Below are 17,177 nucleotides of genomic sequence, written 5' to 3'. Positions count from 1 at the left end.
GACTTTCCCTTATTTTCCCTCACCTGCACAAAATAATTCTGTTCATCTCTGACATTGTCATTAAAAACCTTTTTTTTTTTAAGAGAAAATGGACTATGTGATACATTGCACCCATATCTGCAGGTAGACTCTTAAAGACTAACATCTTTCAGAATAAGAGCTTCTATGACAAGCTTTAACCTTTTAACATTGGAGCTTTGGCTTTACTGCTTACATTCTTTCAACTGCCGTGACTCTTCCAGAGTTTACACATATACTGTAACTCTAGCGGTACTGAAGCAGAGAAAAATAGTCTTGCCCTGACATGCAACAGCCTACAGTAATGAAATGCATACACAATCAACAGAAATAGCCGGCAGATAATGATTGAGTAAACGGTTGAAGAGTTATGGTATGTCAAAGATTGTGTGTGAAGCTATGTCCATGCGCGTTCTTCAAACAGTTGGCACTTCGTAGAATTAAAGGGGCACACCATCCATACGTCACTACTAAATCCAAGTCCCTGATTGGTCAAAGTTCAACCTGGTTTAACTTGCAAGGCACATTCAATGGCTGTGCGTCTTGCGGGTAGGGTCCGAAAAAATGTGTGTAGCTTTTTTTTGAACGTGGAAGCCCAAATTGCGCATTTACATGCATATTTTATTGGAAATGGTCACTTGAAAATGCGTTAACAAAGGCGGTGTGAACGAAGCTTTACATTTTTAGGTGTCATCGGTGACATCTCCGGTGTTAAAGGGTTAACAGGGTCAAGTTCAGGTCTGGACAATTATTATTGCCATTTTATTTGTTGCTAATAAATAACCACTTTTGGGCAACGCATGTGTTAGATTTCTTATAGTACCACAAATACAAAACACGTAAGCAAACATAACTTTCAGGGTTGGGGGGGCTGGAGAGCAGGTAGGACCCAGACGCAGAGGCAGGAGGCACACGGTTCCAAGGCAAAAGGGTTTATTGCAAACAAAAGGCGCTGCCGAGCAGGATAACAAAACAAAAACAAAACTTACTGTGGTGTGGCAAGAAACATGGACATGGCATTAGGGACGAAGAGACATGAAATACATAAGCCGCTACGACATTAGTGACGTTAATGGACCAGCACAAGAGGAAGGGAGAGACGAGACTTAAATACAGACAAGGCAGACAAGACACAGGTGAACATGATCAGGACAGATAGGGACAAGGAAGTAAAACTCAGGAACATGACCAAACAGAACACCTTTCAAAATAAAACAGGAAACAGAACCAAACATGACAGAACCCAGCAATCATCTGATTCTGATAGATACAAACAAACAACTTTTTTTTCTTGTGTTGTTGATATTTTATATATTTGATATAATATTGCCTTAGGAAATTTGGAATTTATGTTGCCAATAAATGTAACCCCATAAAAATGATTAAACTTTGGTGAAAAAATAGCCTGTTAGGTGGCATGTCTTAACCTTTTCTTCTAAAGCACTCCAAACACAGTGGAGTGGTCTGTTCTACCTCTCCATCTAATCCAACTGGTTGAAAACTTTCCTTCAGACTGCTGGGTTAATGCTGGGTTATTTGTGTGTTTACTCGAGGAGCAGTCACGCAGATCCCTTCCAGCTGACAGAGGGATTACTCCTTACTGTTATTAGTCAAACTTCCCATCAATCTGGTGTGTGGAGGTGTGACTTCTCAGTCAGAGTAAAGCATGCTCACTCATGCTTCAAAGGTTGCTTTCTGTCATTTCAGTCCAAATATGCCTAAAAGATCAGAAGATGGCTCATTCTTAGCAGAGATGGATGGAGATTAATGTGAAATCACTTCACCGTCTTTTCTTCTGTTTGTTCTTTTTAGTTGTTAGTTTCTGCTTGTTAACTAAAAACTCTGAATATTGTGTTGACTTTGGATTACAAAAAATCATTGATTCTCTGTGTTTTCATGAAATAATACGACCCATGTAGCTTATATCTTCACTTTTGAATGAGTTTAAGGTGAAAGTTTTTCATTTAATGTTCAAGTGTTTCTTTTTTAAACAACACCGCCTAAGTGGCTGCTACCAGAGCAGCTCCAGCTCTCACCATCTTCCCATAAAAGTCTAAAGTGGGGCTTTTGATGCTTTGACCTTGACGAATACCTGGCCATCTCTAAGTGCACAAAAGAAAAAGAAAAAAAGAGCAGAAAAAAGGATAGAGAGCAGATAAGTGCAAATGTTTTGCGAGGATGCGCTTGCAGGGAAGGGTGTGTTTATGTGAGGAGAAAGCTTCATGAAGTAAACAAACGCCCCAAAAAATAGATATATTTGAAATAAACTGACTAGTGAACAAAGAAAAAAAATGTCAAGGAGAAAATCTTCTGAAATATTTCAGAAGTTTTCTGATCTTGTACAAATGTGCTAACAGGAGATAAATAAATATTTTATGGTGAAATGAATAAAATCAAAATCAGTGGAAACTAGGCTATTTTTGTGCAATTTTCTTAAGTCTTGAGGTCAAAAAGAAAGATGGAAAGAGGAATGAAATATGAAGGCTGCAGGCGCTAATCCCGGTCTACGGTGGAAAAAAGTTTTCTCATGAAAACCTGCTGTCCCTTATGTCTTCTGGACAGAGTTTTCAAGGCATAGCTGGCAGAGCTGCATCCTAAAAAAAATAGCAAAAACAAGGGAAAGAATTGACAGAAAACAGAGTTCTTGCTTCAGCTCTTACTTCTATCTCCCACTCATCAAACACTTGAATCTTTCTATACTTCTGCTGTGTTCACCACTCTCCCACTCCTCTGTGATGCCCCTACGCTCACACGTACACACACTCAAACCTCCCACCACCTTCATCCTGCTGCTCTGATTGCGACAGAGATCAGGTCGACCGGTGCATCAGCGAGAGGGAGCTCTGTCAGAGGGTGTTGCTTGGACAGTCCATGTGGGTGGACTGCAATCAGGACCAACTCCTGTATTAACTTAAGAGCTGCTTTCCACACCAAAAAGAAAGGGGAAAAAAAAGTATATTGAAAGAGGAAATTCAAAGTGAAGGTGGAAAACAGAAAATCCGATTTGGAAAATATGCAGCAACTTGTGATGTTTAGAATCTGCCAGAATCCTACTGTGATGTGGCCGGCTGGATGCTAGTGAGCCTGGCACTGAACAATGCTAAAAAATGGGTTTGCATGCATTGTAAATATTCTGTCCTTTGACAAAAAAAAATAGCATGACTTATTCATGCATCTCTATTCAAATCCTTGGGGCGCATGTTTTATTTTGAGTACGTGTTTAAAAATAAGTTTGATTTATGGTCACTCTGCTTCAGTTTGCTCAGCTTTACACAGCCTATTTTGCAGATCATATGATCCCAATTTAATCATGTTTGTAGACATTTTTTATTAGATATTATCTATTTTTTAAGCGTATCTTTATTGCCATTTAATGACAACCAAGCACTTGATTTAATAATGTAATTGTGAGCAATTTTCTGTCTCTAGTAAATATTTGCACTAATCTTTTGTAAGATGATTGGCTGGACTTCCAGAGCAGTGTCGAGCCGCTGCTGAGAAATTATGCTAAAACTAAATCTGCCTTTAGGGCTTTAGTCCAGTAATTACCAGAACCCCCTTTCCTCTTCCATCACTATGCTGAGAAAACATAGTTAAAGAACAAAAATAACAATGTTCAGTTTGGCTCCATGAACTGTGAAGCAGATGTTGCCCCAACTTTTGGAGCACAAGTTACTGTAGCTGTCCTACGTGAATCAGTCCATTTAATTCGCACAGAATCTGACCCCCTACAGTACATAAAATCTGTTTGTAGAACCTTTTTCCATGAGGCATGCAGGTGACCCGCACAAAATTTTAAGACTGTAAAGAAGTTGATGAACCTTTAGAGGGAAAATATTAATGCCAATGTTTTTCTATGGGTATGCTGCGGGTGACAGGTCGGGTCCTAGCGAACACTTAAACAACATGTAAGGGTAAGTAAGGGGCGAAGCAGGTGAGACGCAGGCATGTCCCATCATTTGTTTTCATATCCTGCTTTGCACAAGGAGCCTGTTGGTGCTGTTCAAGTGATTAGTGCACGGTCTTTGTTGCACACTGCGTATGTGCAGCCAAACTGTATGCACTGGTCTCAGGGAACCCACAATCAAGCACTTTCAATGAAAAGTCTTTGTAAAAATGCTTACAGTAGAAGCAGGTTTTCGGTTTCTCTCTTCTTGTGCAAGTTTTGAAGTCCATTTTCGGGTTCTATGCAGAAAACGCGGAGGCACCGAATATTCTTTGCAAGTTAAACCTGGTTGAACTTTGACCAATCAGGGACTCAAATTTAGTAGTGACGTATGAACTGTGACTATTTTAATTCACAGAAGTGCAAACAGTTCGAAAATTGATCATGGAGGAGAATTTAATAATTGTGGTTTGTGTCTGGACGAAATGAAATGACAACAAGTCTTTCATATATCAGGATAGAGCCGTTAAAGTAAAAGGAGCAAGATTAATGAGATTTGCACCACTCTGATTTGTTGCACGGAACCTCTTCCAACTGTAGACTAGAATCGGGTAGCGACAGTCCAGTAGGTATACCATATGTGTTTCTGAACTAGCGTTCAGCACGTTCCTGAATAAGAATCACATGCCTGGCGTGTACATTGCATTGAAAAATAAGGAAGTTTGACAATCAGGGTTTAGTTTGTGTGAGATTTCCGCTGGCCCCTTAAGTTTCACCGACACATCTGGTGCGTAAAGCGTTAGCACATACATTACTAACGACTAAAGTGCCACGGCACGACAGCCTTCCCTGTCCATCAAAGGTGCGTGAAACTTACATTATCTTTACAAAAACTTTGCAATTCACGTAGCAAATACACGTCTGTGGTACGTTCCATTTCCATCACATCTCTTAACCCATAAGAACCCATGGTGACATCAGCGTAACAGAAAATATCAGAAATGGATTCGGTGGTCCACTAGGTTTGTGGTAAAATAAACATAATTTTCTTTTTTAAGTAAAAATGGGTTTGGGTTCTTGTAGGTTAAAGAGGGCGCATGAGCCTCAAGGCAAACGTACGACCCTCCACAGACCCAGAAAGCCCCAAACGCAAAGCACCCGCTTGGGTCCTATTGAACCAGAACAGAACTGGTAGTTCTTCATTTCCTTCCCATTGATGCTGCGGAACAACGAGGTTTGTTCAAACTGTGCCACGTAGACTCTTCTCTTTGTGCTGCAACTTTATCACCTACTCATTAGATGCTCACTGCATTAAAAGAAAAAAAAAATCAATGTGCGGCATGAGAGCACGAGGAAGGTGTTGATTGCATATGCACAGTGTGAGAGTTGACAGCACTCCTCAGCATCTACTAACACCTATGCTCACAAGATTCAAAGCTTTCGTTAGAATTCAGCACAGGGGAGTTTTCGATCTGTCCTTGTCTGATGCTAATTATATGATCTTAGATTTAGTGCAGCCGATATCTCAGGGTGAGGTTTGAAACTGTCTGTCTTAGTATTACAAAAACACAACAACTGCAAACGTAAATATTTTACCAAGGCTTTAAAATCCGTCCACAAAAAGTTCTATTCCTTGAAGGTAAAGAACTGCAAGAAATCATTTTTCCCTGAGTGAAAACGGATAAAACACTGAGGAGTATTAAAACCTTCTCACTTGCACATCACTATTATGTAAATTCACACATTACTCTCATTTGTCCTCATTCCTGCCCTGACTCTGTGGAATTGTCTGAGCTGCCGTCTTGGTCCCACATTTTCTTTTTTAATTCTGTTTCTCCAAGTCATCTTTGCTGTCTTTGATGCTGTCTTTTCCTGGCTCCCACCCACCTCAGTATCTGCCCAGCTTCCTGCCGTTTCTCACCGCTGATTGCCCACGTGTTCATTCCGGTACGCTTGCCTGCGCACTAATGGCCATGGCAGGTGTTCTCCCAGGTGCCCGATCAGAACGGCCTGGGCCGGGCCTTTAAAAGCCTTGGAATCAGCACCTATGCAGCCCCTTTTGCCAATGAGAGACTGCAGCACTGACAATAACCCTCCACAGTCACATATGACACCGTTCCAGAGAGAAATATGTATTTCTTGTTGTCCAATCACATGACACGGGGGGGGGGGGGGGGGGGGGTGATGTGTGGTATGCCTTGAAAATCCCCCTTCATTTAGTTTATACGGATAAAAAGGACCATGGATTTCTATTTCCCCTCAGGGATTAATACAGAATTTTTGAATTGCATGGTGAATGCCGCATTGTAAGCAGACTGTGTGGCCAGGCTGGGCTCTTTGCTTTGCTTTTCACTCTGTCAGCAAGTTGCTTTTAAATAGCTTCAGTATCAATGTGACTTTCACATGCTTTCAATAGACGACCTTTATTTTAAGGTAATGCTTTCTGTCCCAGAGGATTAGCTTCATTTCCACAGGTTGGCCTGGTCCCTCAGCTCCTTTAGTGATTTTTAAATATTTTTACCTCAGAAGTTAATCAACTGCATTGTTAGCATTGAAGCCTTCAAGTTCTACCTTGTAACCAATGAGTTTATTATTTTTGGTTCTTTTTCATAAATGGAACTCTTCAGTAATGTCTGTAATGATGACACTTTGAAAGGCAAGAATATGATGGGGGTGCAATTTACCAAAAAGAACAAAGACCCCCACACTCTGGAGCCATTACATGCAAAATAAGCACTGTGACATTTGATTTAGACATTATGGGCTCCTATTAAAGGGTCATTATCAGCTTTTTTCACTTGGATGTAATCTAGCTTCAATCCAGTTTAAAGGGTCTTACTATAGGCAGCTGCAGGGGGAGATGTTATTTTCTGCCATATCTACCCCAAAAAAATCATTTTTTGTTGCACATAATAAATTATTATTATTTTGAATCCATACATCTAGATGGTAAATTGCAGTTACTTCTTATAAAGTCTCTAAATGTGACTCTATGCCACAGAAAATGCACATGTTTATTTCATCATAGCCTGGTGGTGCCAGATCCTTTTAATCACAACTGAATGTACATGACTTGACAGTGGGGCAGTAAATTTGACCACATAAGTGGTTTTCCAGAGAATATTTTAAATATCCACCAGACCAAAGTCAAGCTTATTTTTTAGCACTGCAGTCAGGGTAACTTTGTCTCTTAGATGCTGAATGACAACCAATATTTAATAAATATATACTTCATCCGGCCAAAAAATTATAATAACCAGGATGGTTTTTCCAATCTTGAAGCTCCAAAAGAGTTTTTTTATCATTATTATTATTTTAGCAGGCTACATGCACCTCAAGCCTTGGAGTTGCTGTAACTAAATGTTCAATAAATAAAAAAATGTTTAATACTAAAGTCACAACTAATTATGGTTAAAAGCTTCACTTAGCTATAAATAGTAGTGAATACTATAAATGATTTCCTTACATGACATCATCGGACAGCAGTTTTATGTCTGTATTTGTTCTGTTGCGTTTCTGTGATGCATGAACTGACTGATGCCATGTTCTTTTGCAGATATATTTTAAATAAAATGCATTAAAAACGGTACCACACTGGCTTTGTTTATACTTATTTAATAGATTGTTCTGTAAAACTCACTCACATTGCACCGAAGAGCTGCTGGTTCCCATATTTCCTCTTTATGAGTCCTTTTTTATTGACCATCACTAATCAGGACAGCAAAATCTTATTAGCAATCCAGATTATACTTAGCCTTATTTACCCTTCAAGACAAGCAAAATCAATAAACAAACCAAACATGTCTTAAAAGATGTGAAAAGGCCAGATGTTTGCTAGAATCAACCGTCAATGCTGTATGCATTTAGACTGGATAGCATTATTTTGGTGTCCAGTGGTGCAGATAGAAGCCTTGAAATCATTTTTGACATATCTTCATTGAAAAGTCTCCATTCATAAACCAAATGCTGCAGTTTTGATGGGAGTTTTTTAAAAATAGCACATTTTCTTTTAATTTATAATTTATTTTATTGCTTGCTGTAATTGAAAATTGTAAAAACCTATATTAGATAGAAGTATTTAATAACTTTAATAACTGACCGACAAGCTCTTTATCCAACTGCATTTTTTTGTTATGTCCAACGATTTGATTGAAGATATGCTCAGAAATAAATTTTTAAGCTTAATTTTTCTTTCCAAACACTTTTTCTTTAAATCAAAGTCTTTAAAGAGATGCAAAAAAAATGAGTGATTCAAAGTTTCAAAGGTAGGAGCACATTTTTGTCGTGAATTTAAACACCCTGCTCTCTCCACCATCATTCTTTCAACAACTTATTATACACTCCTTTCATTAATTCTTTCTGCTACCCACACTCTTCACTCATCTATTCCTTCCTCCTCCCCCATTTTTTACACATCTATTCATCGACTGATCCCTCTTAATCTACAAATCCAAATATTCTTTGTATGATCCCATCCATTCTCCCATTCACGTCTTCGTTCCATTCGCCATCCACTCTCTATGTATAGTCACCTCTCATCCAACCATTTATTTATCTGTCATCCATGCTCCCTGCTCATCCCCTAATCTATTCCTTCCTCCAACCTGTCCACTCTTCTCATCATCCACCTCTCCTGCCTCTATGCTCCCTTTATCCTTTCATTCCCTTTCCTTCGTTATTCCTATCATTAGGGAATGTCTGGGGTTTGGATGTCAGAGCCAACTCATCATGACATGAGATGACATGAAATTATTTAGAAATCCACACCGAGGATCAAACATTGCGGGCTACCCAAACAGCATGCTCAGGTTTCCATCCATGGTTCATATCAAATCTTGATCATTGATTTTTAAAAACATTGATGCTTAATGTATATGTTTTTTTAAACAGAATGGATGTCAGGATTTTTTAAAGTTGAAGGTGTATGTATGAAGAAGCCTGGACAGACTTGGGAGTCATGATAGCAGATGTTGCAGAATCCAAAAAAGGCTGCAGGGCTTTCCTGAATCCACAGCAACAACGGATGATGAGATGTTTGAAGGAAACAAAGTCACTACAGCATCGGAGGAGTATAGGAGGACGCTGGTGTTCTTTGGCGAGTTTAAATCCATCACAGAAATTGCATGTGTGCATTGAACACATTAGGTCCTGCAGAGAGCAGGACGCTGTAAATAGAAACGCAGTGGTGCAGTTCTAAAGTCCTCTAAAGCACAGTGGGAGGACGTTCTGCATGCCTTCTGCTTATTTGTTTGTCTGCCTGGAGCTCTGTGATGATGCAGGGGATAGCAGAGTTACCTCATATAAAAAAATAAACCTGTTTCTAACCTCTCACAGGTTAGAAACATTGAATTAGCCTTAATGATGAGTCCAAACTGCCTGTAGGAGGAACTCAACGTTATGAAGTAATTTGGCAGAAATAGCAACATGTATTTGGGTGTCGGAAACAAAATTACTTGTCTTTTTGGCAAAAGTGATGAAAATTTTCTTTAGTTTCTCATTAAACCACAGATCACAGTTCGTATTTTGGTATGTGGCCCAGCTTTGTCTAGTTTAGGCAGCTTTGGGAGGTAGCAAATGATGGCAACAGACCCTCTTTTTTGCTCCAATGAGCCGTTGGCATTACATTTCTATTCATTTGAGGCTTAGGCGTCACAAATGTCACCTCAACTCTGAACATGGCACAGAGGGATCTACGTCATTTAGCTCTACAGTTAAGACAAAATGGTCATATAGTTGCGTTCGGAGGAAAAAAGAAAACAAGGACATATTATCCTCCAATTTAAAATAACCGAGAGGCACAGAGCTGGTCACAAGGAGGATGGGCCTTTTTAAAGAATAAAGAAACCACTTTGTGTGGCTGAAGAAAACAAGATGTCCAGGGTAAAAACAAACAAAAGCCCTCATAAGTCAACATCTCCGCTCTGGAACAGACAACTGGGACGTGGAGACAAAGAGGCCACTGATACCAGCAGTGACACACGGGTAGCAGCTGCATACATCATGTCATTCAGTTTTGGCCGCCGTGAAAAGAGACTTTGTAAGATGGGTCGAGTCTGCTGTTGGAATACAGTGCGAAGCAATGCAATGCAGTCAACACGAAAAACCCTCGTTTTCAAAGTAGGCGAAAATCTTTTGAATGAGTCACCTTATTTATTTCAAAAGGAAACAATCAAACTGCTATTTTTGGCACACATTGGATATGTTTACCTGCTGGAATACATCTGATTTGGTTCATAAGCTCTTCACTGGCCTGTGTCCACAAAAAAACAAAACAAAATGTAATAAAGATTTAAAATATTTATTACTCACTAAAGTGTCACACAAAATCCCAGAAGAATTTATGATGACTAGCGAGTTTGAGTCACTTCACTAACTGCCTCCAGCATCATGTATAAAAATACTCCAACTGAAAGTTTATCTTTTAGTTTTCGAAATATCCAGTTTGGTCCCCAGTGTCTGTAATGGGGCTGATCTAGCTTGGAAACAAGATAAACGTTTTTAAAGTTACATTTATATTTTTCTAATTAAACAGCTTTTCAGAGTTTCTGCATTCTGGTGGCCTCTGGCACATCAGCTGTTGCTTGGAGTTTAGGGGTGTTTTTGTACTGGATGATTTGATTTGATAACAAGATAGGTTAAATCTGGGGGGGGGGGGGGGGGTGAAAAACACTATCTCCCGTCTGTTTGTGAGTGCCTTCGTTTCCTTGGCGGGTGAACTTAAGGGAGTAAATGAAAAGAGCCTTGTGTATTACAACTAGCAAAACAGAAACCCCACAGGGTAAAACTGAGGTAAGTTGGCAAATAAGAATGAACATGATGCAGTGAGGAGGTGCAAACACAATTCACTACAGATAATCTGAGCATTAAGCTACACTCACGCGGCTCTCGTCAAAGCGCTTTCAAGCGACCACTTCCTTCAGGCTTCTCCGATCAAAATTCTCACAACCGTTTTTGGGCTCTATGTACAAAACGCGCAACCACTGAATGCATGTTGAAACTTTGGTTTTTTAAATATTGATCATGGAGGTGAAAAAAAAGCCTGGAGCAAGATTCACAAGATTTGCACCATTTTGACATTTCGAACAAAGCCTCTTCCAACTGTAGGTGGCGGACATGCGGTAGTAAACAGTGGGAAAAAAACAAGAAGGTATGCCTCTCTACTTGTCCGGTATGAACGCCATGTACTAAACAGAATGTTAAAGAATGCACGTCACGGGCCCAATGTGACCGAGCATAAGTGTGACTAGCTGGTTTTCTTCATTTCTTTTTTGCCCATCTTTGTCAGGCATCCCCTGGTGGTTTCAGTCTTCAGTCATGCGCCGTGAGTGAAAGCAAAACCAAAACAGTTGTTTTAGTATTAAAAATGATTGGCAATCTCTGAATAATCCTGTGAAAGTGGACTTAAAGTGACCAAGATAAAATGGCTCCAATTCTGACAGCTTCCCCACACAGTCAGGTTTAAATCACACAGATAATCTGGGATTCATCATTTGTGATGCAACTGTACAGCAACCCTGTGGCCCAGAGCTCCCGCTCTAGGCTAAACCAAGGCAGACTCCTGCACAGTACTAACGATGCCAGGAGAAGACCCAGGCTTTAGTTATGTGATCACATGCTCATGCAGCCGTCAAGTTTGACTCCATCCCCCAAACAAAGCAAAATCGTTCTAAACAGGACGACATTTATATGGTCTTGTGTTTGAACTACCAACTTGTTTGATTTAACTTCGATCTTTGAGAATCTGTGCAGCACAAGTAACTAAAATTAAAAAAATGCATACTCTTTATTGTTGCAATGATGTTTTATGATATGTATCTGGTCAAAATCGTTTAAATGTTAGAGGGTCTCATTTCTATTGTAATTTCTTAATAACTGGACTAGAAATGCACTCATCGGCCACTTTATTAGCCACAACTGTATAACTGTTCTTTAACACAAATTTTCTAATCAGCCGATCAAATGGCAGAAACTCAATGCATCTAGGCAAGTAGACATGGTCAAGACGATCGAACTGAGCATCAGAATGAGGAAGAAAAGTGATTGAAGTGACTTTGATTGTGGCGGGGTTGTTGGTTTCAGACCAGCTGGTCTGAGTATTTCGAAAATTGCTGATCTACTGGGACTTTCACCCACAACCATTTCTAGGGTTTACAGAGAATCATCCGAAAAAAAGAGAAAATATCCAGTGAGCAGCAGTTCTGTGGGCGGAAATGTCTTGTTGATGCCAGAGGTCAGAGGAGAACGGCCAGAGTGGTTCCAGCTGATAGAAAGGCAACAGGTACTCAAATAACCACTGGTTACAATCGAGGTCTGCAGAAGAGCGTCTCTGAATGCACAGCATGTCCAATCTTGAGGAAGATGGGCTACAGCAGCAGAAGACCACACCGGATACCACTCCTGTCAGCTAAGAACAGGAAACTGAGGCAACAATTTACACAGCTTCACCAAAACTGGACAATAGAAGATTGGAAAAACATAGCCTAGTCTGATGAGTCTCCATTTCTGCTGCCACATTTGGATGGTAGGATCAGAATTTGGCGTAATCAAAATGAAAGCATGGATCCATCCTGCCTTGCATCAACGGTTCAAGTTGGTGTTGGGGGATATTTTCTTGGCACACTTGGAGCCCCTAAGTACCAATTGAGCATGGTTCCAAAGCCACAGCCTACCTGAGAATTGTTGCTGACCATGTCCATCCCTTTTTGACCATAGTGCGTTTTTGACCATCCTCTGATGGCTACGTCCATCAGGATAACGCACCATGCCATAAAGCTGGAATCATCTCAGACTAGTTTATTCTTCTGATTAAAACAGTTCTAAAAGAAAAAAAAGGAATCCAACCCAGTCCTGGTAAGGTGTACCTAACAACGTGGCCGGTGAGGGTACAAGAACATTTTCCAAAACAACTGAATTTCTTTCTTTTCTTCCTTTCTCTCCCATATTCTGGATGTGTGATGCAAGGGCTTTGTCGGCCCCAACAGATCGCGTACTTAACAAGAGAAGTCTTTTTAGTTTGAGATAAGATGTTTGCTTTAAAAAGTTAATCAAAGAAGTGAAACATCTAGTTCCTCAGGGGGTTCTCAAACTTTTTAATCAGATGCCACTTATTGCTGAAAAGAGACCATCAAAGCCTTCAGCACAGATGAGCAGAAAAAAGCACTCATCACATCATTGAAGGTCCTTCTGGTGATTGCAGTTTTTCCAAGCATTCATGTTTGTATTTTAGTTCCCTAAAACAAAGATGTGTCTCCTTTCAACATAACCTTAGTTAGCATTAAGGCTACAATGTTGAATCAAGCATGATAAAAAACTACTTTTGTTTAAGGTACTTTTTCTGAGGAGAATCTTGCTCATTTCAAAAAAATAACACACAGCAGGACAAGTTGCGTTATGAAACCAAATGCAAATGAAAGCTCAGAAGACACCACAGTCACTGCAGTAAACCGTGCAGAAACAGCATCATCTTCACCAAAAATACCCCAAAACAAAGCTTGCAGGTTTTAAAAATATCTCTTACAGGGAGGAAGCATGTGACTTCAGGCTATGAACATCGCTCGCACACTAAATGTGTGCACAATTGAGTTAGTTTCATGGGAATCTATTCAGAAAACACCTACACTGTTTTAAAGAGCAACCTTCTAGAAATGTAAAGCTCTTTTACCACCAAAACTGACAGCAGTAAAGTAAAACAATAAAAGGATTTAAAGGGGACATAAATATTCTCCAAATACTGACCTTAAAGCCACAGAGAAAAAGGTGTTTACTCACCTGTGCTAGTGACATATTATTTAGGTCCAGTCGGAAAAGGTAGTTTCTGAAAAAAGAAAACAAGAAAAGGTCTTTGGATTGCAGTATGTTTGTCCTAAACTGGTGTTTTTAAAACCATAAAAGTCTGTGGCTTTACACATTTTCAGTTTTATGGTGGAAATAAAGCCAACAACGCAAAAGTCAAACTGTATGAGAATTCGTGCACGCACACAGTCACTGTAACAGCATGATGTATTTTATCCAGATTTGTTCCTCCTGCCAAATCCAGAGCTTAACATGGTCCAGGGAGGCCTCAGCAGAGCACTTTGGACACGTCGTTACCCAAAACACCGCTAAGAATGGGTGAGGCAGAAAGGGTATCGTATTCTCTGTAATGTGCTCCGTGGGGTGAAGCATGAGTGGATTTACGATTTCTTACCTGGCACCTACAATAAGCTCATTCCTAGTCAGGTCAAGGGTGAGCTGTGAGTAGTCTTTCACTCCAGGCTGGGAGAAAATGGAAATCCACGGGCTGAGCACTGAGGGAAGAAAAAAAGAAGCAGGTCAGTAGGGGGTAAAACATGTCAAGACATAAAAGCATTGGCATTTGCAGACAAGACACTGGGTTGTATACCAGCGAACTTGAAGACCTGCTCCACTGAAAATTGTATTTTTGGTGTTTTTAACATGTTCTTGTGGCATTTTTCTGACGATGGAGGACATACTTAAGGACAATTGGTTCAAATTTGCATTTCTGAGTATTTTTCTGTATTCAAACTGTTGTGAATCAGGAGCTGATAATAAATGCAGTTGGGGAAAGCTTGTATTTGTGACGTAGGTGCTACCATCGACAGGCTACAGGCTCCCTGATGTTGTAGACGACTAGATCCATGCACGCCTTTGTTTTCCTCGTGCATAGCTGGATAGCTTGCCATTTTTTGTTGCACCGCTAATGTTAGCTTGGTTGTATAAACAGATGGATGATGGAAAATGAGGGCAGGCTTACTCTGCACCAACAGTCCCGCATAAAGAGGCAAATTTCTGATGAACAACTGCTGCTCTGCAGAAACTATGTCCTTCAGATCAACACATGTTTTTTTTGATTTTGGCTAAAAACAGCATAATCATAATTAAAAGACTTTGGGAACGCTTTTACAATAGATCAAAAGATGATTGGAGTGGGACTTTAAAAAGCCTTTAGTGTTCAGGGTTTTCTTCCACACAAGTGTGAATGCATGATTATGGCTGGTTGATCAAAAAAAACAAACACATTTTTGTAAAACAAAGTGCCAAATAGAATGTAGAGTCGTAGCGTCTCTTATTTTATTTAACTTGAGAGGGATTGGGTCTTCAGTGTACTGAAGTAAAAAATAAGGGTTAATCATCCACAGAATGATCAGCACCTCCATCACTGAGAAGAGGTGTAGAATCGAATCAAAAAGGCCCCTCGCTGAGGCAGAGAGGGACAAAGAGCCACATGAGAGACGAGAATCCTGATCCAAGCAGACATTTGGACAAACGCAGCCCAGTGTGGCGCACAAGTTTGAATCCACAACTCTGTTTGAGACTGGCATTTACAAGTCAGAATTTCAAAGCAGCAGGGCCGCCTGCCGGGGCTTTTAATGTCACGTTGAATAGTTCAGGAAAAGATTCTCATCAATCTTTGCGTCATCCAGTGTGCACGGCTTTAACCGGATTTCACCACATGCAAGTTTACTGGGCATAAAAAGGGATTTGCCATATTTCTCACACTCAAAGATTCAAGCAGTTAATAGTGGGAAGGGTACTTTTAGCAGCATGCATTGATGTATTACACGGATCTTAGACCCCCACCCCAACTTTCTTTATACAAGGAATTTGGTGGCGCTAAAAAGGGTGCTTAAATTATTTCTTTTTAATATATATGAGACAAGAAAACAGAGAATTTAAACATTTTTTCAGTGTTTCCACTTAAGGGAGTGGTCTTTTTTGCAAAAATAAAATAAAATAACAGTGTCTTTTTCTAGGATGTAGTTTCTATAGAGCGCCAGAAGTTCATCAGAAATTCGCTGTTGTGGGCGGTACTGTGGGCGCTGAGTAACCCCACCCCACTTCCCGTCACCCATGACTGAGCTATAAATCAGCTTTCTCAAACGACATTTTTAAGTTGGCTCTAGATACACAGCGATTTGATTAAAGAAATACTCAGAAATGCAAGTTTCAGCTTAATTTTCTTGTCAGAAAATGCCACAAGATATTGTAAAAACTAAAAACTATTTTTATTAGAGTGGATCTTTAAAAAGGAATAAAACTAAGAAGCTCATTCTGAATGTAAAACAGAAAGAAAAACTCAGACTAACATGTTTTTAAGTAAAGTAGCCCTTTTTACCCAACAGTGTGGGGCTCCAGGAGTCTTTCTGTTCTTTGTTTGGGTTATTTAATGTGCAAAGTAAACATCACACTGTCAGATAATGACTAAAGTAAATGGTTTCCACCGGAAAAAAAAAAATCAAAAAGATCAAATTCAATAGTAAAACCTGCTCAGGGGAGGACAGGGATGATGCTGAAAGCTGCTCTTAACAAGGGCGAGAAAAAAAGAAAAACATCAACACAAACAGCTACAGGGAGTTAAGATGCATCAAAAATAACATGCTGCAATTGGACAAGGTGTTCTGCCAACACGCAAAAAATGAAGATGCTCACAATTTTCCTCCTTTTCTTGTTAGGAGATGTGATAAGAATTAATTAGTCCAAAAGCAATAAAAAAATTTGAGTTGATTGAAAAAAATAAGTGGAACATCTTCAGCGGTCCTCTACATTAAGGCACCAAAGAATCCAGACAAAATGACACAGTACCTCCTAATGCAGTCTTTAGGGATTGATAATAAACTGTAAAATCATTCCACAGACAAAATTTAATCTATGTTAATCACATAATAGATCATTTGGCATCACAGGGATGTTCTTATAAATCCTGCAGCAGACCTTCTTGGTCCCTCGCTGTGAATGTTGCAGGAAATTCTCTTCATCTCTTCTGCTCTTGTGAGCTTGTCTCGTTTCAAATTCGCTAACGTGAGACGTCGACGGCCAGATCCAGATAGTTACTGGGACCTTCTGTCTGTCACTGTCTGAGCAATGCTTGGACAAACCAAATCCTGAAGAATCAAAAAAAGAAACAGCTAGAATTTCAGACTAGTTTAAGTCACACAGACTTGAGTAGATAACATTTTAAAAATGAACAAAAGATTTATTTTTTTAGGTATGCTTGAAATGAGCAAAATACCAAAGATAGTGGTTTATTACACTATCTTGCACTCTCTTTAAGGAGGATAAACATGGTGAAATGCAGAATCTGAACCTCCATTATAACAAATCCAAAGTCCTTTTAGTAGCAGACCGAAGGGCACAGGGACAAATATTGATTAAGTCTGTGTTTTTATATTAGAGATTTGGAAACATAAATGTTATTTTTAAGCAACACAAAAACAAAAAGAGACGGAGCACCTTGTATTTAAAAATTGTCTCAAATTAAACTCACTTGCAGCCT

At 39.6% G+C, this 17,177-nt stretch overlaps 1 protein-coding gene across 8 annotated transcripts in view; it reads right to left on the bottom strand.

The window, feature by feature from the left end:
* sema5ba (sema domain, seven thrombospondin repeats (type 1 and type 1-like), transmembrane domain (TM) and short cytoplasmic domain, (semaphorin) 5Ba) overlaps nucleotides 1-17,177 on the bottom strand; it is a 210,072-nt gene that overhangs the window by 86,101 nt on the left and 106,794 nt on the right. For 7 of the 8 annotated variants that reach the window (XM_011489256.3, XM_078939655.1, XM_020713350.3 and 4 more), the window contains exons 4-5: nucleotides 14,091-14,190; nucleotides 13,673-13,718 (exon numbers count right to left, since the gene is read on the bottom strand). In XM_011489256.3, the coding sequence (XP_011487558.1) occupies nucleotides 13,673-13,718; nucleotides 14,091-14,190 (146 nt within the window). Of the gene's footprint in view, nucleotides 1-1,007; nucleotides 1,082-13,672; nucleotides 13,719-14,090; nucleotides 14,191-17,177 lie in introns of those variants that run through there. The other variant, XM_078939658.1, reaches the window with a different exon arrangement.

This window comes from Oryzias latipes, chromosome 21 (assembly GCF_053564925.1).
Source record: "Oryzias latipes strain Hd-rR chromosome 21, Olatipes_Hd-rR_3.1".
NCBI lineage: Eukaryota > Metazoa > Chordata > Actinopteri > Beloniformes > Adrianichthyidae > Oryzias > Oryzias latipes.
Note: the sequence above shows the minus strand (reverse complement) of the source record. Positions and strands in the feature narration are given on the sequence as shown.